Source organism: Atheta coriaria, unplaced genomic scaffold (genome assembly GCF_025399875.1).
Source record: "Atheta coriaria isolate IRGN ID8LTWV9N9 unplaced genomic scaffold, Caltech_Dcor_3.1 hic_scaffold_6_pilon, whole genome shotgun sequence".
NCBI lineage: Eukaryota > Metazoa > Arthropoda > Insecta > Coleoptera > Staphylinidae > Dalotia > Dalotia coriaria.
The window spans coordinates 13443892-13469392 of NW_027045448.1; the positions used below are offsets into that span (position 1 = coordinate 13443892).

The 25501-nt window shown below is 35.6% G+C and overlaps 5 protein-coding genes across 6 annotated transcripts in view; 2 read left to right on the plus strand and 3 right to left on the minus strand.

Annotated features, from left to right (window-relative positions):
- Positions 1–13764, minus strand: part of LOC135794268 (protein embryonic gonad-like) — a 33422-nt gene extending 19658 nt beyond the window's left edge. Inside the window, exons 1-2 of the mRNA XM_065305473.1 lie at positions 13496–13764; positions 5165–5242 (exon numbers count right to left, since the gene is read on the minus strand). Coding sequence (XP_065161545.1) covers positions 5165–5242 — 78 coding nt within the window. The 5' untranslated portion in view covers positions 13496–13764. The remainder of the gene's footprint in view (positions 1–5164; positions 5243–13495) is intronic.
- A 4351-nt stretch (positions 13765–18115) lies between these two features.
- Positions 18116–19120, plus strand: snf (U1 small nuclear ribonucleoprotein A snf). The gene is made up of 2 exons (XM_065304290.1): positions 18116–18251; positions 18332–19120. Exon 2 carries the CDS (start codon positions 18351–18353, stop codon positions 18993–18995), a length of 645 nt encoding a protein of 214 aa, XP_065160362.1. The 5' UTR covers positions 18116–18251; positions 18332–18350; the 3' UTR covers positions 18996–19120.
- LOC135793360 (oxysterol-binding protein-related protein 11) lies at positions 19002–20904 on the minus strand. Its single transcript, XM_065304292.1, has 2 exons — positions 20406–20904; positions 19002–20191 (listed from the first exon to the last, which is right to left on the minus strand). Exons 1-2 carry the CDS (start codon positions 20724–20726, stop codon positions 19907–19909), a joined length of 606 nt encoding a protein of 201 aa, XP_065160364.1. The 5' UTR covers positions 20727–20904; the 3' UTR covers positions 19002–19906.
- A 213-nt stretch (positions 20905–21117) lies between these two features.
- Positions 21118–22585, plus strand: LOC135793361 (adenosine 5'-monophosphoramidase HINT3-like). 2 transcript variants are annotated; one of them, XM_065304294.1, is made up of 5 exons: positions 21119–21269; positions 21419–21610; positions 21851–22044; positions 22206–22243; positions 22336–22585. In XM_065304294.1, coding segments are annotated over exons 1-5 (438 nt in total). In that variant the 5' UTR covers positions 21119–21256; the 3' UTR covers positions 22337–22585. The 2 variants fall into 2 exon arrangements, with proteins under 2 accessions (XP_065160365.1, XP_065160366.1); XM_065304293.1 differs by having other exon boundaries at positions 21118–21269; positions 22206–22585.
- On the minus strand, positions 22075–25454 carry RhoGAP68F (Rho GTPase activating protein at 68F). Its single transcript, XM_065304289.1, has 8 exons — positions 25131–25454; positions 24921–25040; positions 24575–24848; positions 24201–24518; positions 23914–24092; positions 23656–23853; positions 23496–23602; positions 22075–23438 (listed from the first exon to the last, which is right to left on the minus strand). Exons 1-8 carry the CDS (start codon positions 25180–25182, stop codon positions 23268–23270), a joined length of 1419 nt encoding a protein of 472 aa, XP_065160361.1. The 5' UTR covers positions 25183–25454; the 3' UTR covers positions 22075–23267.
- Positions 25455–25501: the final 47 nt, after the last annotated feature.

A 25501-nucleotide genomic window follows, 5' to 3' on the forward strand; every position in this document is an offset into this window, starting at 1 on the left:
AAAATCAATAACAAGAGAAATTATTGAAAGCATATAGTCGAATAATTTATAGCCAATTAAATAATGCAAAATCGTGTTAATAATCACTGATTGCCAATAAAATGAAGCAGAAAAAGGAGCGCTGTACGCGAATTTCATTCGAGTTGATTGTGCGCGTCAACAAGTTGTCGTTAATTTCCGCCGAGCACGTCCGCAGCCACAAAGCGGCGCTTATGATTGATAATTAATTATGCGCGTTTACCACAACCACACAGCCTGAACGATAATGCACGCCGCTTAATTGGTGCGCGGCCGCGCTAATTAACGATTAAATGTGTAATTTCTGCGAATCGCCGGCGCGCGCGTTTTACGACTGTTTTGGTGAAATTTTACACACGCCGCGATGTACACACATACACACACAGACACAAAAACAAACAGGAAATACACAAGAAAGCAGATAATACGATAAGGCGTTCATTAAAGCGAAATTATTCATTATTCATCCGCTTGATTGGGGATTGGAAGATTTTAGATTGCTATCAATTTTGTTCATTTTCAAATTCGAATATCTCCTAAACCATCAAAGATATTAATTTACTCTAAGCGGTATTTTAAAGAGAAAGAAAACATAATTTTATTGCGTGAATTTCAAGTTGATAACTTTCATAACCACAAAGTTACAGCGTTTTTAAAATTATAAACTATTTAGAGGTTAATAAGGCGACAATGCCATCTATTTGCATGAAAAAAAGTAACTAGTAATTAAAAATATTAATTTATCAAAACGGCAATCGAAAGAGAAAGAAACAAAGATCTTATGACGTAAATTTCAAGTTCTCAGCATTCATAACCTTAAAGTTACAGCGTTTTAAAAACCTAAAAATAATAAAGAGGTTAATAAGGCGACAATGCCATATATTTTAATGAATAAAAGTAGGTTATAATTAATATTATTGATTTATCAAAGGGGCAACCGAATGAGAAGGAAATCAAGATCCTATGACGTAAATTTCAAGTTTCCAGCTTCCATAACCTCAAAGTTACAACGTTTTTAAAATTATAAACTATTTAGAGGTTAATAAGGCGACAATGTCATCTATTTTAATGAATAAAAGTAGGTAATAATTAAAAATATTAATTTATTAAAACAGCATTCGAAAGAGAAAGAAACCAAGATCCTATGACGTAAATTTCAAGTTCCCAACATTCATAACCTCAAAGTTACAGCGTTTTAAAAACCTAAAACCATTTAGAGGTTAATAAGTCGACAATGCCATCTATCCAATCGATGAAAAAAAACGAGTAAGTAGTTATTAATTACGTTCATAAAGTTCTCACGTCATGTGAAAATGATGTACTCAAGTGAACCGCTTTTTATTAATAAATAATTTCACGACGTGATGCATCGACAGGTCTCGATCGGGCGCAATTTATCGTCCGTGCTGGCCGGCCTGGGTGGATGTGGATCATCATAATATTGAACGCTAATGTAATTTCATCTTATTAAATGTCACGCTTTTTCCATCCGACGAACGAGCGTCACGTACGTGCGCAGGAATTTTAGAACGTCTCATCCGTGCTTCTTGTATATCACATCGAATCGGATCGGATCCCGCGTACCGACTGGCTTTTTTCTTCATCTTGCTTTCAGTTGTAATTGCGGCCGCGGCGGCGTGTGAGTGATGCGATTCAATTAGAAAAAGCCATCAAGCGTTAATTAATAAAAATCCACAAGCATTCGCCCATCGCTTCGCGTTGCGTGGGGCAAAAAATTCGCGATTATTACAGCGATATATCAATCATTTTCAGCGTTTAAAGTGGTCTACACGGATTAATACCCAATTTCACCGATAGATGGCGCGACTTGCACTGGAATTACACAAAATAGGTTAGGATATTTTTCCTTAGGTGATTTTATGTTATATTTTCCTTAAAATTAACATTTTTGTAAATTTTGTTTTTATTTACTGATTTTTAATCATTTACACCGTTTTTTTAGTTAATTTTTGCAACACAAAATGATTAATATACGATTGTGACAGTTGTTTAGCACAAAACTTAAATTGTCATCCATCTTGAGTCCGGCTTTCGTGCGCGCCGTTTAAATTTACATTTTCGTCGCTGCTCGTTGGCTTTTTATTGACGTTTAAGTCGCCATTGCGCCGCTCGTATAAATTTATAACGGTGACTTATCGCCGTCGATTTGAAATTCGAAGCGCACGAGTAAATTCAGCGCACACCACGCGCGATTATTCTGCGAAATGGCGCCGCCGCCGCTTACAAATTCCGTCGATTAGCACGAATTAACAATATAAATTAGTCGCCAATAAATAAAATGTGCCCGGCACTTATTACCAAGAGCATATGGATCGATTTATGTCGTCCAACACCATTTCTAGACGTAGAGTGATTTTATTTGATTATCGGCAAGATTTTTATCTTGATGATGAATTTCCAAAGAGATAAAAATCGTTTTTTTATAAACTAGCGACATCTGATGGTTTAATAGTGCATGAAATAGTAAAATATGATAATAGATGGCCTTAGGCGTTGCTATAACCCAATATAACCTATAAATATTTAAAAATAAAATTATTTGAAAGATTTTTCATCTAAATGATAAATTTTTAAGCAAAAAAGTTTTTGATCAACTAGCGACATCTAACGGATAAATAGTGAATTAAACGTTGAAATATTATAATAGATGGCGTTGGGTGTTGATATAATCTAATATAGCCTATAAATATTTAAAAATAAAATAATTTGCATGATTTTTATCGAAATGATAAATTTTTAAGCAAAAAAATTTGTTTTTTGATCATCTAGCGACACCTAACGGATAAATAATGAATTAATTGTTGAAATATTATAATAGATGGCGTTGGGTATTGATATAACCTAGTTTAACCTATAAATATTCAAAAATGAAAAAATTTGCAAGATGATACTTTTTTAATAAATGATAATTTATGAAAACGTCAATGGAATCTTGTTAGCATTTTAAATCACATCTTCAACACTAAATCATCCTCGACGCAGCGCGCTGTTATTGCGCCGGAGACGAACGCGATAATTATCTTTGCATTATGAGCAAATGATGATTTTCTCGTTTCTTTCTCCACCGGAGGAGGCTCGTCCGCTGCGCGCGCGCACTAAATGTCATTTTAAATCAGTTGTGAAATAAATCAAAGCCTGCTTTCCTTCGGCGCGGAGCTCCCGCAGGTTGTTGGTTCGCCGGCTCTCAATTCCGGCGAGAAAAACGCAACACAACGCACAACACCTCGCATGTTAACAAGAAATCATCATTTGATTCTGGTTCGTGTACATACGGGCGATTCAGGTACGCATAGCGCACGCGCACTCAACTTAAGTTATAACTTATAAGTCAACTCAAAAATAATACAAATTAAACAAACGTGCGCCTGTATTTGTGTTTATGTTTGAGTTAAGTCAAAGTCAGTATGGATTAGGATTGACTTAAGTTATGTATGCGCTTAAGCTCAAGTGAGTTATGCAGTTTCAAGGCAAAAAAGAATAACTACACAAAGTAATTACTGTACACACAAGCGATATTTGCGTTTATATTGCTTATTATTTCGTATTAGCATTTACTTAAGTCACTTACGAGTTCAATTATTCAATGCTAAACGATGCGCAAGATAAAATTGTTATTGCTGGCGAAAAATAAATCACTTTTTATCGACATTCCACGATAAATACCTAATAATAATTTATCGAAATTCATATTTATTATGATCGCCAGCTATCATCGTAATTGTAATTGTAATTTATCGTATTACGCTGGTTTTTACAGCTTGCCATGCACCAGCGACTCTCGGCAAGTGCCTGGATATTATTTATACTTGTGCTCGCATTATTTATATTACATTTATATAGCTCAACATAGCACTAAACGACTAAACTTTCGTGCAGCGGATATTAATATGAAACATGGGGAGTTAAGAGTAGTTTACATGTTTGTGGATAGAGGGCGCTACGCGTTACTTGAAAAATTTTGGTTTTTGTTTGTTTTTTGTGAAAATTTGAAGTTTTTTGAGGAAATAAATTAATTAATTATTTGTTTAAATAAGAAAACAGACTAATATCAACAGAAAATTACAGATACTTTAATTTTTAACCTAAAAACTTTAGAAATTATAAGTTTTGTTGGTAGATGGCGCTACGCGTTAATAAATTCATTTAAAAAACTGTTATTTTGCTTCTTTTGGCAAAAATTTGTATTTTTTTAAATAAATAAATAAATAAATCAATAATAAAGCAAAAAAAAAAACAAAAATATTAGAAAAACAAATATTTTTAATTTTAAACCGTAAAATTCAAAAATATTAATATTTTCAACAACAGAGACGAAAATACATTAAATTTTATAAATAAATAAAAACCAAACCTTCAAATTGGGAATACCTATCAAAGTAGGTATCAATGCAATCTTTCACCCAATCCAATTTCTCACCTATTTTTGGTGCGGTTTAATTTTATATATATTTTATAAATAAAATGTGTAAATCAGCCACATATAAATTGGAATATCAACAAAATATAAAATATACTAAACCAAAATGAAATGAACTTCTTATTTTATGCATATCGTCACTTAAACTTCATAATTTCAAAGAGAAAAACAAAATTTTAAATTTTTGTTCATTTTACTTAAAAATCCAATTTTAACCTAAATCCCTACTAATATTATAATGTTTGTTGCACTTTCACGCAAAAACTACTTAACCGATCATCATGAAAATTTGTACACATATTCTTAGTGGTCCCCGAATGGTTATAGGCTACTTTTTATTTAATAAAAAAAATTATTTTTTATATAAAATAAAGAAATAGTTTAGCCAATAATACCTCTGCTTCTGGCTATTTGACTACTTTAACGCCATCTAGCATTCCAGCAATGAAGCTCAAACCTAAGTACTATAGTACCATCACACTGTATTATCACACTGTATTACCGACAGCTACGTCAACATCAAATCCAATTGACTACACTATGGAGACTGTACACTATACTTCCATAGACTATACTTTCAGCCATTTTAAACTTCCCGCCATTCTACTTCATTGTTACTTCTTCTGTGACTACAACTTCATTATTTTAGATATTCGCGAGCGAAGCCGCGGGTTAAAGCTAGTTTTCAATATTTTTATTGTAAATTACCTTGCAACCCTCGCATGTGAACGCCCCAAAGTGAAAACCAGCCGCTGGCTCGCCGCAAACCTTGCACAGTTGGTTCATCTGCAATAAAACAAGAAAAAAACGCACACATTACTTAAGTAGGTGTTTTACAATTCACAATTGAAGCAAACAGATTTATTTATTAATAGTATGTATTCCCACATGGCGTAAACACACGTTGGTAACATTTGCAACGGCCGTAAAAAATAACACTGAATTAGTTTGTGTAATTAGTTCGGACTAATTTTCTCACATGCAAAACACGCAGCAAACGCTTCCAACTAAATGAGTTTGCTGAAAAAGCGCGAAACGCACAAAATTAAAAGCCAGAATGCGGCGCGCTGCGCGTGTAATCTCATTAATTGCTCCACTAATTGCTTACTTACTTAATTTCGCGCCACACACGCACCAAAGACGCGCAAGCGCCCGCAGACGCACTGATTATGCTTATCAAAACGTCGGTAATAAAAGCACCGTTTAAAAAACAATTCACTTAAGTCGTTTTAATTATCTTTTTCTTTATTTTTACTCAAGAAGCTTGAATTTTAATAATACAGCGGCGCGTATGGAAATTACGCTGATGTTAGGCAACCAGTAAAACATTTAGTTGCTAAGAAAATGTTTTCGTGTGATACAAAACTTAATTTCGTTATTTTAAGTCACTTGCGCATGCGCATGCGCATTCTACCCTAGTTGTATAATATACTTACATTTAGTACTATTGCGCATGCGCATATGGCTCAGTAATGTAAGTACAACATTAAGTGCGCATAATTGCCCTAATATCATTAACATTCCAGCGGCGCGCGCAGCTTTACGACCAACCACAATATTCCTCGTGCATGCCGCGCATTTGAATAAAATTTATTAAAATCATATTAGCGCGCTTCGATAAAACTGTTGTAAACTCGGTGCCGTTAAATCCGCTCGTAAATGTTGACTTAATTTTCCAAAGCCGTGCGCGCATGCGCAACAAAGCGAAAACTCCACGTGTGTGAAATTTCCAAATTAAATTTCGCATTTCCACAATTAGCGCCATTTTGTTTCGTCCGTGGTGGTTTTTCAGCGCACGCTTTATGAATTTAATGAATTCTAATTGCAATCATTGTAGTTATTACGAGCTCGTCGAGCCTGTGCGCGCTTTTTTGCTCGTCTCAGACAAGTAGCAAGCGCAGTAATTAATTATGAAGCGAAATGACATACAATTATCATTGTGTAAGGCGATCTTTTCTTGTCGTTCCGCACGGCATTACCATATTTGCGGATCTAATTGGCCGTATTAAAAATTATTGCGCTATTACCAAAACGGGTGCTTCACATCGTGTACGCTTCGCGCAGTCGTTTCAAACGCAGCGCGCAGCTTTCTATATCTATCCACGACAAGAAATACACATTTAAGTAGGTATATAAATTTTTTCACCCGCAGTGAATAAAATACAGTATTGTAGTCAAACATCATACGTCAAATTAATTAATACGAAATTAATCGCGGTTAATTATTTATGCGCGCTTTAATGCCGACTGGACTGAAACATGAGGCGGTAATAAAGTCAAAACGAAACAAGATGAGGCACAAGATTTACGAGATTCGTGATAAATCCTTATTCATGCAGCGCAATTAATCTCGTCTCGTTTTGATGTTTGACTAATTTCTAATAACGCGTAATGTGACGCTAACCGTTAGCGCAATAACGTTTTTGCGCATGCGCAGCGTACTTTACCACAAAGTCATGGAAAAATGTGCGTTGTGTGTGTTCCCTGTGTGGTGCTGGCGTAAAGAGGAGAAGAGAGTCCATTTCTGTCCATTGCGTTCATAACAGGTAATATATCTGTAACGCAACACCTGCGACGCTGTGTCTGTCCGAAGACGGGTGGATTTATTGCGCACGCATCGCGAGTAAGTAATCGCCCCACAGAGGTGCGCGAAGTCATCGCATATATATTGTCGCCGACAAATCGACCACACAGGGGAAATTTCCACACGTTAAAAATTGGTGAGTTATTGTTTTACATACGCTAGACATTTAATAGTACCTACATTAAGTATCAAGTGCGCTAAGTGACACTTTAACCACGGTTATTATTTTTTCTATTTCCACTTTATTTCCATGTTTATTTTAATGTATTTTGTAAATACACAGGTGTATGCTCCAACTAGTGACTAAAGTACTTTAGTCACGACTTTTGTCACGTCCGTGATTAAAGTGCCACTTTTGAGTCACAAAACCGTGGAAAAGTAATATAGGTAATTGAGTTTTCATAAAAACAAATTTTTTGAAAATTTTGAGTAAAATTTTAAGTGTTTTGATAAAATATTATATTTTTCATTCATTTTCCGTCGATAACATTAAATTTTTTTACTTTAAATCATACATTATGCCGAAATTAGTCACGGATAAATCCAGCCGTCGAGTTAGGGGAAAGTAGCCATATTTGGACCATTTTTATATTTTTTGATTTATAGAGCCACATATAAACTGTCAATAAAAAGTAAGTAGCGGAAAAGTAACTCACAAGGCTTACCAACAAAATGATATTTTTGGTTTAAGTAAAAATTATATTTATACCCCTCAAATTTCAATTTAAAAAAATTGTGTTTTTGGTCCAAATTAAGAAACCGGTTTCCTAAATTGGACCATGCTTTTTTAACGGCAATTGACACAATAGTAAATTTTAGTTTTAGCAGTAACACAAGCACATTTTGTATAAACCAAAGTGCGGCATTTCATACAGTGGATCATTTCGAAGATTTGTGCTCGTCCACAAGCTTTTCTAGGAGGTCGAAAAAATGATATACGTTTTCCCTGTTAAAACCCCGGTGCCTGTCTTCGGTCCAACTTGGGCAACTTGAAGAATTTATATTTAATGATCAACGACAATCTTAATATAACATAACCTCTCAAAATTAATACTATAAATTATAGATAGATAAAGAAGCTTTCTGATGATAAAATAATAATCGGTAAAACTAACGTTTTAACGGCTTGACAGCTCTTGCACTTACGTCGTTATAATAGATTTGATAATCAATGATACACGAAGTTGTTGTCACGACGAAAGCACGCGGCAAGTTTTAACCCAAATAGTTGCATTAATTGTTTATAAATACGAGTAAAACAAGGGGCCTGTCTATTTTTGCACAAACTTCAACAGTCCGCGGATAGCGTAGTGGTCCAACTTAGGCGCTGGTCCAAATTAGGCTACCTTCCCTATTGATTTACATGCTCTAGGCATTTAATAGTACTTTTAGTATCTAGTGCGCTAAGTGACACTTTAACCACGGTTATTATTTTTTCTACTTCCACTTTATTTCCATGTTTATTTTATGTATTTTGTAAATACACAGGTGTAAGCTCTAGCCCGTGACTAAAGTACTTTAGTCACGACTTTAGTCACGTCCGTAATTAAAGTGCCACTTTTTGAGTCACAAAACCGTGAAAAAGTAGTTTAAATTGTGTTTTAATGAAAAAAAATGTTTTTTTGAAAATTTTGAGTAAAATTTTAAGTGTTTTGATAAAATATTATATTTTTCATTCATTTTCCGTCGATAACATTAAATTTTTTTACTTTAAATCATACATTATGCCGAAATTAGTCACGGATAATTCCAGCCGTCGATGCACACATTATTTCATCGAAACCGTTCATTATTATCGATCGCACCGCACTGGTTCCTTTTAAGCACGCTTTATATCTTAATCTCGCTTATTCATCTACCACGCCGCGCACACAACACAACAAAACCGAAAATAAGCGCACATTTCGCTCGGAAATTTCTCCAAATACTCAAAATCCCAACTTGAACATCACTTAACCTTAACGCAAATAAAATGACCGTTTTCTAAATAAGTACCCATACTTAGCGAGTCTAAAATATTTTATTTCCAGCCATAAAAATCAAGCGAGCAGTGTAATAAAATAAATTGTATCGCACCAGTTTTATTTCACTTTATTTCACTTTGCGGACGCATTATTAAATCAACGCTGATTGCCTCTGTGTGTGTGTGCGTTGTGCGCATGCGCGCACGGCTAAGTAAGTTGCGGCGTGCGCGTTGTGCGTGAGTGTGTGTTGTGTGCGCCGTGTGTTGTAAAGGTCGTGATTTATGATTTAATAATCGCTCCAAAATGATTCTGTTTGAATAGATAATTGATTATCTCGGCGTTTCTCTATGCGCGCGCATGAAAATGTAAATTGCAGATTAATTCACTATTAACCTTAATGATTCATTAATCTGTGCGGTGTGTGCCCGAGTGTAATTATACGGATTTTATGTGCCATTCAGGGCTTTCATTTCGAGAAACATTCAAATATTTTCATTTTTAATTGATTTAAAGACAAAAATTCAATGTTTAATGTTTTGCGTGAATAAAGTATAGTATTCTACTTGATTTTTTTCTTCTGCTGCTGCATAACTAAGATTCAAACGCACCGCAAAGTAAACAAGCTTTAGACATCTTCCTGCTCCGCGCAGGTCTAGCGGCTACTGCGCACCGCCACCGCGATGCCCATATTAAGCAAAGTAGTATTAACCGCATCGATTTCGAATATCGTCGCTGAATGTTGAATAGTTGAGACGTGCGCGACGGCACAATGGCGGTAATTGTTCCGCGCGCATGTCGTCGTTGTTTATGTGCGTGTGTGCCGCCGAACGACTTTGAATAATAACGCACACTCATGCGGCTAATTTCGCCATGATCGATTTATTCAATTTCGCACCGGATTATAACCGTGTGACAAGCTGCGACAACTGCAACCAGTCGGACGGCGCAAGTGCGACGTTTCTATACCGCTGCGCTGACGTTTGTATTAAGCGCACACATTTAAATAAATCAAATTTGTTTTGAATCGAATCGGTGGAAGCGGAGTGTGTCGTATTGTGGACATCTACGTAGGTAGAGCACGTAACGCGCATTTGTCGTTTTATTTCAATGCGAATCCATAAACTGCGCGCGCACTGCTTAGCATCTTGCGCATGCGAAGACGCAGTGCAAGCCGCACGTACCCATCACTCCATTAGCGCTCGTTTGTCGCGGCGCGCGCACCATTTACTTAGTTGGGCTATTCAAATCACTCAAAGGGTGACACAACTGACACATCTGACACGTTAACAACTCAGGTATTGAGGAAAATGTTGTAAATCAAAATAAAAATATGTTTTTGTTTTGTTTTTTGGCTTTGTTTGTGTTTTTCAAAGACAATTTAAAATCTAGGGTTGTGTTATTGAAATTTTAGGGTTTTTAGTTATTTTGGTTGGTAGTAAACACCCTACTGTTGGTACATACCCGAAAATTAGGTTAAAATATTTAAAAATGACTGAAATTTATCAGAAAATATAAAATTTTGCAAAAAAACATCGAAAAAATGTAAAATAACTTGGTTTTATTGAAATTTTAGGGTTTTTGGTTATTTTGGTTGGTAGTAAACACCCTACTATTGGTACATACCCGGAAATTAGGTTAAAATATTTAAAAATGACTGAAATCTGTCAGAAAATATAAAATTTTGCAAAAAAACATCGAAAAAATGTAAAATAACTTAGTTTTATTAAAATTTTAGGGTTTTTGGTTATTTTGGTTGGTAGTAAACATCCTACTGTTGGTAGACAGTCGGAAATAAGGTTAAAATATTTAAAAATGACTGAAATCTGTCAGAAAATATAAAATTTTGCAAAAAACATCGAAAAAATGTAAAATAACTTGGTTTTATTGAAATTTTAGGGTTTTTGGTTATTACAGTTGGTACTAAAAACCCTATTATTGGTAGACAACCGGAAATGAATTCAAAATAATAAAATATGGCCAAAATCGGTCAAAAAATACAAAATTTTGAAGAAAAAAACATAAAAAATGAAAAATCAGACACAAAACTTAAATATTTTCTAAAAAAACTAAACTTTTATTAAAATAAATCCAAATTTTAAAATTTATAACCTCAAAAATTAAAAAATTCTCCATTTTAATAATTGTCATCATATAAGCAAATACTCAATAAAAGTATGTGTGCCGATGTGTGGTGCATTACTCGTTTCGCCTCTCCGTCTACATCTTGTTCTTTTTCCTCAGGTGCGCTCTCGGTGAAGAGATGCTGGATGCATCTCGGCGCGCGCGCGCGCGATCGCGCACGGAACCTACAAAGACCTCTCGTGGGAATACGTTGACCTACCTGTGTTTTTATTTCTCGATGCGTTCGCTATTAGAATCTAACGCGCGCGCGAGCGGCGGCCGCGGCTGCCCGTTCGCAAATTACACACACACACACACACACACACATACATAACCTCCAACCTCTTCGGACCTCTGAGTACGACGACAGTGTACAGGTGTGCGGTATATTCAAGTGTACCAAAGAGCATCACGGCACATACCTAGGCACTCGTAGATAGTATAGCACACATGGGAGTAGGTATTCTACATCAATATTGCAGCCGAAGAGGTGGTTGTGTGTTGCATGTCGAGTGTTGTACTGGGTATTGTACATTTTCTGGTAGTTCTGGTAGTTCTGGTAGTTCGAGAGTGTGCTAGATTGCGAGCATGTACACGCGTCGCGGATGCGCAGATAAATAAATTCGCACTTTGGAGTTTGCAGTTAAGTATTGCATTTGAGTGCGAAATTGACTTTAATTTAAAATCTATGGGGGTTTTGGTTGGTTTAGTTGGTGGTAAACACCCTAAGGTTGGTACACAACCGGAAATCAGTTTAAAATATTAAATAATTGATGAGATAAGTTAGAAAATATGAAATTTTGATGAAAAAATTTAAAAAATGTAAAATAACTTAGTTTTATTGAAGTTTTAGGGTTTTTAGTTACTTAAGTTGGAAGTAAACACCCTAAGGTTGGTAGACAACCGGTAATCAGTTTAAAATATTAAATATTTGATGAGATAAGTTAGAAAATATGAAATTTTTAAGAAGATTTTTTAAAAAATGTAAAATAACTTAGTTTTGTTGAAGTTTTAGAGTTTTTAGTTGTTTATGTTGGTAGTAAATAACCTACTGTTGGTATATAACCGGAAATTGGCTTAAAAGTTTTAAAATTGACTGAAATCAATGAAAAAATATAAAATTTAAAACATAAACATCGAAAAAACATAAAATTATTTAGTTTTATAGAAATTTTAAGGTTTTTAGTTACTTAAGTTGGTAGTAAAATCCCTAGTATTGGTACACACCCGGAAGTCAATTCAAAATTTTAAAAATTCTGTCACACAATAAAAAAAATTGAAAAACACAAAAATATTAAAATCTAAGCAAATTTTGCATTTTTAACCTCAAAATACTAAAAAATTATTTAAATTTAAAAATTTCCATGATAAATTAACTTAAATAATTTAATATCTCACTGACAAGTAATAAAATAAACTCCTTCATTTTCTATCCTCTAAACCTTGGAATAATTTTTATTAATTTAAAATTTTTCTCGAAATTTGCATCCTTAATAAATCAATTTGTCACTTAAACAAGTTTCAAGAAAAATACTCCTCATTAACATCGACACCACATAAATATAACACACTCCTGAATGTTAAATCTCCAGCGCTGATCAATAATACCAATATCATTAATAAAATTACAACCTTCCAACGCTTACAGCCTTCAAAACCAATCCAACTCATCCAACAAACAGGAAATCAAATTATACCCAACTCATCTCCTCGCAACTTTTACGCATTCATTTGCTTTTCCCGAAGATATTTCTTCAATATCCGGTAATCGCGATAAATTAAACGCACTTTCAACGTGTCGGCACGTGGAAGTCGACAAGTTGTTAAAAGTCTTCAAATTAAAACTGACTTAAGTCGATTACGCATGCGTGTAAAACGTATTTCATTTAAAAATAATAATTTGACGTGTAATTAGAAAATATAGACCAAGAAAAAGTCTTGGTTATTAGGTAATTAATTTATGACAAAAACATCTGCGATTATTAATATTAATATTGAGGTGTCGGGCTCGTTTAATCCAATTAAACTTAAATTACACTCGGCTAAAATTTATTTCGTCGATTATTAAATACCGCTAGATGAATGTAAATATAAAATATCATCGGTGTGTTTATGTGAGTGTTTGTGTGAAGAGAAATGACCACTGGCTATTTTTAAAGGCATTCATCGCCGCCAATTGAATGTTAAAAATTATAAAAAATTAAAATAATAATCGACAAGTTAAGATTGGAGAAAAAAAAACGCATGAAAGAAAGTCATTTATAACGCATGACAAGCAAACAAACAAAAACAACGGCACTGAATTTCCAAAGTTAATTAACTTAAGTCGATTTAAGTGATATTAGGTTATGTTAATTATGCAAATCAAACCTTTAAGCGCGTGTCGTCGCGTGCGTGTCATCTGCGTCGGCATTCCGTCGAAAAGAGGCACTCACGACGATGTCGGACACATCCCAGATTACCACCCGACTTAAGTCAATATTACTTTTACTTAACTTAAGTAAAGTCAACTTAAACTTTTTTTTAATTTTTAATTTATTTTTTAATATTTTGTGCTCCGATTGTTTTTGTTTTGGTTGTTTAGTCGTGGCGACGGAGACGACGAGGCGCACGACACACTCTCCGGCACACGGACAGGTACTGAGCGCGAGACGCGACCAGCGACCAGCATCCAGATCACCTGTGCGCTCTCCCAGCTGTATCCGCGATCTGACCGCTGAGTTCCAAGCGTAACCGTGCGCGGCGCCACTGGTCGGACGTGACTTGAGTAACTTGTGAGAGTAGGGCGCGCAGGAGCAATTGTAATACTCGCAGGCGTTTGATTGGTGGAGGATTGTAAGCCGCGCAGCGCTTGAGTGGTGAGTGCATAACAAGGAGGAGTATTCGAAGGCGTTGAGATTGACCAATCACTCATGTTACTTAAGTCAAGTGACTTAAGTCAAGTGACTTAAGTCTATTTCACGGAACAAATCGACCTTGTTTAAAAAGTGGCGTCATGTTATTTACTATTTTGTTAATTAAGTAAATTTGTATTTTTAAAATTTTTGTTTAAATTTGAAGTTTGTGGGAAATTTGTACAAAAACCAGCATGTCATTCACGTCGTGCGCGTGAGAAGCGATTATGCCAGAACGTGCCGCAACGTTCTGCGCGATGGAAACGTGCAAGTTGGCTTATAATAATTCGAAATATCTGTGTTATCTGTGCATAAGTTACACTTGTTTCTGCATAAAGTGCTTCAACTATTGCCGTTTTGTTATTTATTATTGTCTCGTTTTTGGCATTTATCTGCATGGCAAGTATTGCAGGTTAGAAGCATGTCACTTTGAAGGTTATGCCGACTTATTTAGAATGTGAGAAATGTTGAACTAGTTTAGGTATTTTTATCTGTTTTGAAGGTTTGAATGTTTAAATGATATACGATTGAGTGCCTCGGGGGCCTCACGCCTCTTTGGCTAATCGAAGACAAACACACGACTGCTTTCTACGTTGTTCTACCGCCAGAGCACGTGGTAATGTTTAAAAAAATTAAATTGACTTAAGTTAAGTTGACTTAAGAAATTATTTTGCTTAAATTTTTATTTTTTGATTTTAACACTCGATTTCTTTTGTAATTCTACCACCAGAGGGCGTGGTAATCTATAAAATTTTAAATTGACTTAAGTTAAGTCAACTTAAGATTTTTTTTGGCTAAATTTTAATTTGTTTTATTTTTAACACCCAATTTATTCCAACTTTTGCATCTAGAGCACATGGTCATCTTTGAAACTTTACATTGACTTAAGTTAAGTTGACTTAAGAAAATAATTTGCTAGAATTTTTATTTTTAGATTTTAACACTTGATTTCTTTCAAGTTCTTCCACCAGAGAGCGTGGTAATCTATAAAACTTTAAATTGGCTTAAGTTAAGTCAACTTAAGAAAATTTTTTGCTAAATTTTTTTGTTTTAGAGTTTTAACACTCGATTTCTTCCTAATTCTACCACCAGAGAGCGTGGTAAACTATCCTAAATCTTTAAATTGACTTAAGTTAAGTCAACTTAATTTTTTTGCTGCAAATTTTTTATTTTTTTATTTTTATCAGCTTTCGCTATAAATCTCCCTTGTGCAAACAGAAGTTGAAATTTCGCCGCGTTCGCCGCCGCCGAGATTTATTATCAGCACGATTTTATGCAAATCGCGCGCGTCGTGCGCATGCCTACACGCCTCAAGAATGTGCGATAGTTTCGCGCGCCGTGTCCGAAGACGAAAATATTTATAATTACCGGCCGCAGCTGGAGACGGCCGCATTAACAACATTAAAACGAAATTAATTTTTTTCGCCGCTCGTAAATTGTTCAAACATTCTTTTCGAGCAGTGTTTAACTCGCAGGAATATCTACTACACAAAGTGATATGGAATACAAACGAAAAGACGCGGTCATAATTCAGGAATAGATTTCCATATGCAAATGCGCGGCGAGCGCAAGCGGCGCGTTCGATAAATTTCGATGATTAATTAATTAGGGGAATTCAATCGAGGCGCGACAGCGTTTTACCGGAGGCGCCGACGGTAAGTAACGCTTTGTGTGCTTGTGATAAATCAGCATCGCATCAAATTCAACAAATTTGGGCATGGGCATGGCTGGAACTGTTGGTGGAAGTGATAGTTGACTTAAGTCATGTTTTTTGTGTCCAAAAATAGAGTTTTTGTGTCAAATAAACATAAATTCGTTTTTTTAACCTTAGGAAAAGTAAAAAACCTGAAATTGCAGGTTAAGTCAAAAGTTAAGATGACTTAACCGTTAATAAGTGGACTTAACAGTTTGTGAGGTTATAAAATGCGTTGAAATGTTGATTTAACCTAAAATTTCTTTAATTTTTAGAAAATATTGGATTATAGCTTTTAGTGGAGGGGGTAATAGACTTAAGTCATATTTTCTATGTCGAAAATTAGAGTTTTTATGCCAAATAAACATAAATTAGTATTTAACCCTTAGGAGAAGTTGAATAGCTGATATCTTGAGTTAAGTCAAAAGTTAAGGTGACTTAAATATTAATAAGTCTACGTAACAGTTTGTGAGGTTATAAAATGCGTTGAAATGTTGATTTAATCTAAAATTTCTTTAATTTTTAGAAAATATTGAATAATAGCTTTAAGTAAAGTGATAGTAGACTTAAGTCATATTTTTTGTGTCCAAAAATAACAATTTTCTGTCAAATAAGCAAAAATTAGTTTTTTTTACCCTTGGGAGAAGTAACAAACTTAAAATTCTAACTTAAGTCAAAAGTTAAGATGACGTAACCGTTAATAAGTCTACTTAATAGTTTGTGAGGTTATAAAAATCCGCTGAGTTGTTGACTTAACCTCGAATTTCTTTCGCTGTGAGGTAATATTGTATTTCGATGGTTTTTCTCGCATCGAATGTCATTTATCTCGCTGCTAATGTATTCCGAGCGCATTGCGCGCGGCGGCGCGCGACGTTTTTCATTTCAGGCACGTGGAATTTAATAGACCCGCGCGCCGGGTCCCCAGGTCTCCACCGGAGTCGTCGTCGTCGTCGAGTATTTAGCCGCCGGTTTTTCACTCCGCCGACACTCGAAGAGGAAGCACAACGCACAACGTGTTTTGTGTGCGCAACTTAAGTCATAAAGTTTATTGATTTATACCGACGTGCGGTCGAGAGTCTCCGACGTTTTCAGAATCTAAGTGTAAGTATTTGTTTCTTATGTCTGTATGTGTGTGTGTGTTGGGTTGTTTTTCCGCGAGGCGCGCGCGGAAAGTGTTTAGCGCTGTGTTTTAATGCCTCGAATATTGTTGCAGATTTATGAAAGCCGCTAATGCGCTAATGCGTGCACGCGCATGCGCATTCACACACTGCGCCAAAAATCTCAGAAAAACTATCAACTGAGGTAAATCTCATATTCTCATACCGTTATCTTGCGGAAACTCGTCTCGCGACGAATTTTCACAGCGCTTCGGACACACTTTATCGCGTCGTAGATCAATTCCGATGTTTGCAACGCGGATTGTTTTGTGTACACGCATGCGAGTAACGCACGTTTATTATCTTCGCTGTGCGCTGCGGAAGATGTGCGCAAATTTATTGCTAATTGACTATAATAACATATTGCGTTGCGCAGCCATAGAGAATTGAAAGAGTTTCAACTTAACTCAGTCATTTTTTTACGTTTCAATCACATTTTGAGGTTATACAATGTCAAAATATCAAAATAACCTCAAAAATTCTGAAACGCTGAGACGCAAATAAATTAACGCGCGTTTGTTGCTCGCGACAGCAATAAAATACAAATGATGATATACGCGCGTGCACGTATGATACGAAATTAATTTATGTTTGATGGTAATTAAGGCTGGGCATTTTATTTTATTCGAAGATATCCGCGCGTATCGTGCGTGCGATCGTCGCCGGCCGCCATTTGCATTCGTGCGAGATGCTGTGCGCTGTGTCAGAGGTCACATCATGATCGATATGGCCTATAATCTAACATTCTAACGCCACACGTACGGATCTATGATCCGCCATAAAAAAAATTAATAACTTATAGTGCGGAGACGCAGATGCGCGCGCATTCAATAGAATAGAATAGTTAGAAAGTTTACGAATATGTATTTAATTCGAGTTAAAGTTAAATTATTGATTTTCGTGCGCGTGGAAAACTGTAAATTCGATGCTATTCAATACATTCATTAAGTGTAATCAATATACAACTGGCAATTAAGTTTAAAATGCGTAATAATGTAATAAAACGCGCTGGATTATCTCATGCGATGAATATTTGCACGATCCATGACACCGTATACTAGTTTTTATATATAAACATCGCATATTTGCGTTTTAAATAAATTACGCGATCGGTTGTTTGATTTCTCTTGTTATTGCTTTTAAATTAATATTATTTTACAATAAATAGGGTTTTATTATATGCAACCAGTGTATAATTGGTTGCCTATGTCACAAGTTGGAACATGTTGATGTGTGATGTAGGTTGGCAGCACTGCTGTTTGTGTTTTGCTTCACGCCATGTTTCAAACCAGTCGCTTCTGCACTCGATAAGAAACGTTGTAAGAAATTACTTATTATTTCGTATAATACCCAAGCTAGCAGGGAAAACTCTTAACGCAAATGTAAGTACACGTTTTATTTATGTAATACAAGTTATTTGAGGTTTATAAGTAAAGTATTTACTGTGTATTCATTGATTTAGTTGAGTTAACCTCAACATCATGGACATTCGCCCTAACAACACGATTTACATCAACAATCTCAATGAGAAAATCAAGAAAGAAGAACTTAAAAAGTCCTTATATGCGATATTTTCGCAATTCGGACAGATTCTCGACATAGTTGCCTTGAAAACACTCAAAATGCGCGGCCAGGCTTTTGTTATATTCAAAGAAATCCAGAGTGGAACAAATGCACTGCGTTCCATGCAAGGATTCCCATTCTATGATAAACCAATGAGGATACAATACAGCAAATCTGATTCTGATGTAATTGCAAAAATTAAAGGTACATTTGCAGAGAGGCCAAAGAAAATCCGCCCACCGCCTTCAAGTAATGACGACGCACCTAAAAAGAAGAAGAAGAACAAGGACCCAAATCGCGTTCCGGGCACAAACAACGCGGAGCAACCTCCGAATCAAATTCTTTTCCTCACCAATCTACCGGACGAGACCAGCGAGATGATGCTGTCGATGTTATTCAATCAATTCCCTGGTTTCAAAGAAGTGCGTCTTGTTCCGAATCGTCACGATATTGCTTTCGTCGAATTCGAGAACGAGCTGCAATCGGGCGCAGCCAAAGACGCTTTACAAGGGTTCAAAATTACACCGACGCATGCGATGAAGATCTCATTCGCAAAGAAGTAGACATAGTCATAGTTTTACGTTTTATTCATTAAGTAAACCAAACACAATTCGGTGTTTTCGGAATTAATTTTGTTTTGTAACAATTTCCCTGCATAATTTAAAGAAAATAAGTTAATTTTAATCAATCTATGCGCCTGATGTGTTATTATCAAGACAAAAACACGTAATTTTAGAGTTTTTTACGCAGATAGTGGTAGATATTGACATGAGGACGGTTTATTTGAAATGATTTTAAATATCGGATTGACTTATTAAAAGTTATCAATGAAATGGGTTTCGAAGTTTGAAAAAAGTGTAATTTTTAACTTTTTTCGTAATTTTGATGTGGTTTTAATAGTTTAAAATGCGTCTCTAGATATTTGCACGTTAAAATCACATAATTTAGCATTTGTTACGTTTTAAAATCAATCTTGAAATCATTACAACTTTGGTTTGTTTAGTACAGCCATTTTGTCGCCATACCAATTTGAACATAGGCAACCCAATCGTCTTACTGCGTTCTAGAAACAAATTTTTTTGCTTACTTTAAATGTGTTTAACCTGAGTTTCCGAACTGGATATGTGTCTCATGTAGACTATTGCACAATCTATTGCGCATATAAATGTTTGTATATTAGCTGCTCAAGCATAATAACCCAACCCAATCTCATCGCACTAAATTTGAAAATCTCGCGTCGCGTTCGCAAATGTAAAAAAATACTGTACGTAATAGTCGGTAAACTCTTAAACAAATCTAGATGAACGGAATGTTCGGGAACGTAAGAACTGAATACGAAACACTCCGGGCTAGAACGTTTTAGCAGCTGCGTACACAAGTGAAGATGTGTGTGTTGAAACTAATCGTCGTGAGGCTTGTGATAGCACAGCAAGCCTCTGAGCGCAAGAATGCACCGTCTAGCCCGTGAGATGTATTAGTCGTCATCGATGACGAAGCCTGTCCGGCCCTGCTGCTGGTGCTGCTCGCGCTGTAGGAGATGCAAGCATTGAAACAGGCAGTGCAGCGATGCGGCTGAGGTGGCTTTCAACATCAAAAGATTTGGATCGGTGAAGAAGTACGAGCTGGACGTTTCTAGCGCTTGGCATAGCTTTGTGTGCGTTTGTTCTGATGTTGTAATCTGCGCTTTGGCGGCGGTGATTGCTTCAATCACGTCGAGATGTTCGTGAGGACGTAATGGCGTCGAATTTGCACTTATTGTCTAAAAAATGACAAAACCACTGGAGCAAATCATTTAAAATTTTGTACACATATTAAACATAATATGGAGTATCACCAGTGTGAAATTCAACTAAAAATATTAATTATTCACAAAGTTATAGCCAAATAATTAAGAAAAAACATAAAATTCGCTTTAAACATGAAATTTTTATGTTTTTGAATGTTTTAATGCTCAAAATTGATTCTAAGCTTACTTTTGTATGTGCCTCGGCAACTGCCCTCAATTTATTCACCCATTCCTGCCGTTCTCGTGCATCTGTAGCTCTCAGTTTCAACATATCACCAGACGCGCAATTTACGGTGAATGTTTTTGAATCTTCCTCGCTGGGGCAAATAACAGCCCCTGCTAAATGTACAGACCCTCTCGGTACACTCCTGCCGTTCTCTAAGAGGTAATAGTGTAAAACTCCCTCGTAACAATCGACGAAGAAATAGCGAAACTGCCATCCCTTCATTACGTTCGTGTATTTGTACAGTTGGCCGGTGAAGTGGCGCGACTTCTGGTCGAAATCCATCGCGAACACACTGATATTGCTTACGGTCAATTAATTAATACTTAGCTACGCTATTTTATGGATGTTTTAGAGCGTTTCAATCGCTTTTCGTCATATTTTTACTCATTTTATTCGCTCATACAGTCAAGAAGGTTATGATAAACTGGACCACCTCAACACAGCTGACTTTGGCAAGTTTAAAAATAGTCGGCTTCGGGTGTTGCCGTTTCATGAAAATATTAAAATTTTAACAGAAATTTAGCTTCTTAAAGCATAGAAAACACAAATACACATAAAAATCATTAATTTTACGTGAAATTTAGCTACTTTAAACGTAAAACATTTAATTTATTCATTAAAACACTTTTCATTTCAAAACCGAAACAACCCGAATGAAAACATGGCCATTTAAATTTCTCTGACAGATATGGGGAGTAATCAATGTAAACAAAGGTCGCTCATGTTTTATTGTGGTATTTTATCTGTTATCGTTTCAATAAAGACAGGTGCAAAACCTGATAGACGTAACTAACGCATCAAGGTCCACAAAAATGTTTAGATCGAGTTAGTTTATCGTTTCTGTTTCAAGCGTTGACTCATCAACTCGCTAATAATCCAACCTTCAAAATTAACAATTTCTGCATTTTAACTCATTTTGCATCACATTTACTTCTCTTTTATTCTAATAACTGTATTCTAAAACTTCAAACTAGTCATGTCGTCCCAATCAAGTTGCATTTTCTGCCAAATCTGTGATAAAACGTCTCCAGCCACAATTTATTATGAGGATGAGGAGGTTCTAGTCTTCAAAGATATTTATCCAGTTACTGACTTTCACATGCTATGTATTCCAAAGAATCACATCAGGAGTGTTAAATGTTTGTCTAAGGAAGACAAACCGCTATGTGAGTGTAAAAAATATTAAGTAAAAGTATAAAAACATCAAAAGTTATGCAATATTGCTTCAAGTTTTTACTGTGGAGCAAAAAATATTGTTTAAACATTAATTTTAGAGAATTTTAATGTTATTCAGTGTTCGGGCAGCAGTATATTACCAAAAATTAAGTTTTTCTAATAAAACCGCATAATTTTGTTTAATTTTTAACAAAAACAGAACTAAATTCGTATTTTTTTTAATTTTCCAGTAGAAAAATTAATCTCGGTTGGAAAACAAGCCCTCCTAGACAACGGAGGCACCGAAGACGACCTCCTGATGGGCTTCCACTGGCCGCCATTCAACTCAGTAAACCATCTTCACCTTCACATAATTTCCCCAGCTTCAAAAATGAACTTCCTCCATAGGCAAATGTTCAGGACAGGATCATTCTGGTTCGTCACAGTAAGTTACATAAACATAAACACTCTTCAATTGAGGTTTACAAATCTTTATCATTTGATAATATATCTATATGTATATATAATATAATACCTGTACATCTGTACTTCTGTATATAATGGTAAACCGTGTTGTCTCACAATTGTTTCCGCTTCGTGTTTCAGTCTGATTATGCATTGGAGTACATACAAAACAAACTCTGGTACGGTATCAAACGAGCCGCGTACAAGTTCAAAGAAGAGCGGCTGCTTGGCCGACGCATCTACATTCATTAATTCAAACTAAATCTTTCAGATATCTGCGTGTCAAATCCGCACAATGTGAAGTACAACAGATACACAACATAAAAATATATAGATAGGTACACGGAATTAATAGAATGATATAAATATTAATACAAAAATCAAGTTAGCGGCGTATTTTCAATACACAATATGACAAAAATATATTCTTCTTACATTTGTGTGATTAGTTTGTTTGTATGTTTTGTTAATGGAATGGTTTACTCTGAGGTATATTAGCTAATAAAGCATACTCAACGCAATTACAGATTAGTCTCAACTAACATACATCGATTAAATACTTCATAAATATCTCATCTCTTTTGCTTAATTTCTGTTTCAACAACATAACCATCGTGCAGCTCTTCAGATTTCATCGGATAATATATTTTCTCTACAGCTAACTTTACATAAATGCCAAAAATGTGATAGTTGTTATCGTTTCGTGAACGTACTCTACAACAATGTGTTCAGTTTCTTTTAGAAATCATTTTAAATTTAACAAACTTATAAAATTCGATGACGAGCAAACATTTCCTCGCGAATATTCACATATTGATAACGTCTCAAGTCTTTGGCGTGGTAATATAACAATACAATCGCTCGCGCATTTTCATTTCATGTTGTTTTGTATAAGTGATGTGCAACGGTCGAAAACTAACCTAATTTTTACATAAAAAACTCAATAATTATTGTACTTAGGTTAGGAATGTACCAAAAATCATGATAATTTATAATAAATCAAATAAAATGTTATTTTTTAATGTTTAAAACATTTGCACATCACTTAGCATGTTTTCTTTCGTTTCTTATGTTTCTTTTTCTCTAAATGCACTTGTAAATGCACATGTTAGTCTATCTGCTTTTAGTAATTTAGTTTAAGGATATTAAGAATAAGTCGAGACGATGATAACAAATAAGAACTTAACCTGATTTAATCTAATCCTAAGTCATGAATATCTTACTGTGGTTCTGCAGCAAGTACTGCGTGAAAGAATTGATTGGCCCGATGTCCGCCAATGAAATGGTCTTGTTCTCAGGCCAGATTAAATTCGGGCCGAAGACAACCGCCAGATTCGACGCAGTCATTTTGTTTAAATCTTCTCTTTCCATAACCTTTATAAAATGAATCATATACAAATTTTGAACACTAAAAAATCATTTATAACTTACTTTTGATAAGAACACGATGATATACTTTAAAATATTGTAGTTGTCTTCGGGTAAACGTTCGTTTACTATAGTATACGCTTGTTTCAGTTGTTTATCTTTGGGTGTTCCTAAAATAACCACAAAAATGACTAACATTCAAGTATTTTGATGTGTAACTTACTCTGGAAGTCAATAACAAGTTCATAAAGCTCATAGGTAAGCAGTGGTTGTTTCAGTTCTCTGAGGAACGTCTTCAACAATACGGCGGCTTGATGCGGATCACTAAATTCAATCATTATACCATCATCGACATCTTGTTTCATCTTTTTAATGGTTTGTACATTGGGAGATCGCCGGAATATTCCTTCCACTTCCAAAGCTGGAAATATAATAAACATGTAATAAACTTTAAATGTAAATATGTATTTTATTAGATTACCATCTGGATTATCCAAATATCGAACGCATTGCCGCAAAATCGGCGGAATTACTTCACCGTGATGAAGTTTTATCGCTTCCAGCGATGCGCCGAATTGTTTCGTTGGGTTTTCTTCTTCAATTTGTGCTTCCGGGCTCAGTTGCTTATTGTCCGTGCTTTTGGTGATGTCTTTATCGTATCTAAAGTAAACAATTGCTATTAAAGTGTGAATCACTGGAATTTTATACTGAATCAGAATGATTCATTACAAAATCAATATTGATTCAAGTGTTTTTGTTAGGGCTTACATTTTAACTTCATCAGGTATAGAAAGCAGATCCAGTTCGATGTATTCGCGCAGCTCGGAGAGCGTATTGGTGTAGATAAGCTTCTTGCCGAACTTGGCGCTGATAACCGGGCGGAAAAACTGCGATATAATCTTCAAAAAGTGCGTTGGATGGACGACGTACAAGGCTTTCAGGTTCTTCTTGTATTTGCGATCGAATGCGCGGTATGCTTGCCAGAGCCATCGCAACGACGGCTTGTTCTTGCTCTTCAGGCCATAGTGGAAGTACACTAGGCTGTAATCTTGCTCTACATAGGTATCCAATGTGTAAATTAAATATCTGCAATCAAATTCAATGATTTTTATCATATAAAACACTTTAAAGCAAATATTTACTCTAATAACAACTGATGATCAATTTTATTGATATCCGGAAGTTTGCAAGCGTATACAACGATGATTTTCCTGCCTGCTGCATCATCTCCCTTCACATCCACAATCCCCAGACTTGAAATGTTCAAAAATCGCTCGGTTGTGTCAGAATCCAGCTCCGGGTATGAATTGCTAACCAAACTATCATAGTTGTCTTCAGCAGCAAGCTCATCAAAGTGGTCCATTGTAAAGTCAGGTGAGGGCATGCTATCAGGCTCTATATCTTGTAGTGAATCAACTGATAACATAAAAATAAAGTAATAAATCACACAATTTATATAAATTTTTTTTTTAAAACTCGTGGACTTACTCTCATTGGGTATTGGTTCACTATGATGAAGTTCAGTATCATCAAACTCCAGATTAGGCTCATAGTCATGATAGTCTGATAAAGAAGGATAAGGCTCCTCCATATCTCCAGCATACAAACCTATTTGTTTCGATATTTGAATAAATTACAAAAAACAATTGATTTTAGTGTTGATAATGTGTGCACGGGATGTGATTAGGCGTGTTTTACCTCCGGCGGTGCCGTGGGGCACGCTGGATGCGTTGATCTTGTTGCTATCCATCGTTATCACCGTTTTCTAGCGCATACTTTGGGCCTCCTGGGGCTACCATGCACTTCATGTGAGTTACACCTACAGGAATGTCCCTCCCAAACCGAACAGCTGCAAACGCACGACGCTTTCTAAACCGGCGATAAAATCCTATCGTGTCGCGATGCCTTGTTCGAATGCTCGTGCAATGGCAAATATTTACATAATTAATTTTTTTGCGGGCGACGGGCTCGCAATAACGCGTTTCGTTTTTGTTATGACAGATTTGCGGATGGTTACTGATTTGTCACAGGATTTGTTTTGTCAATTTAGCGTAGGCAAACCAAAATGC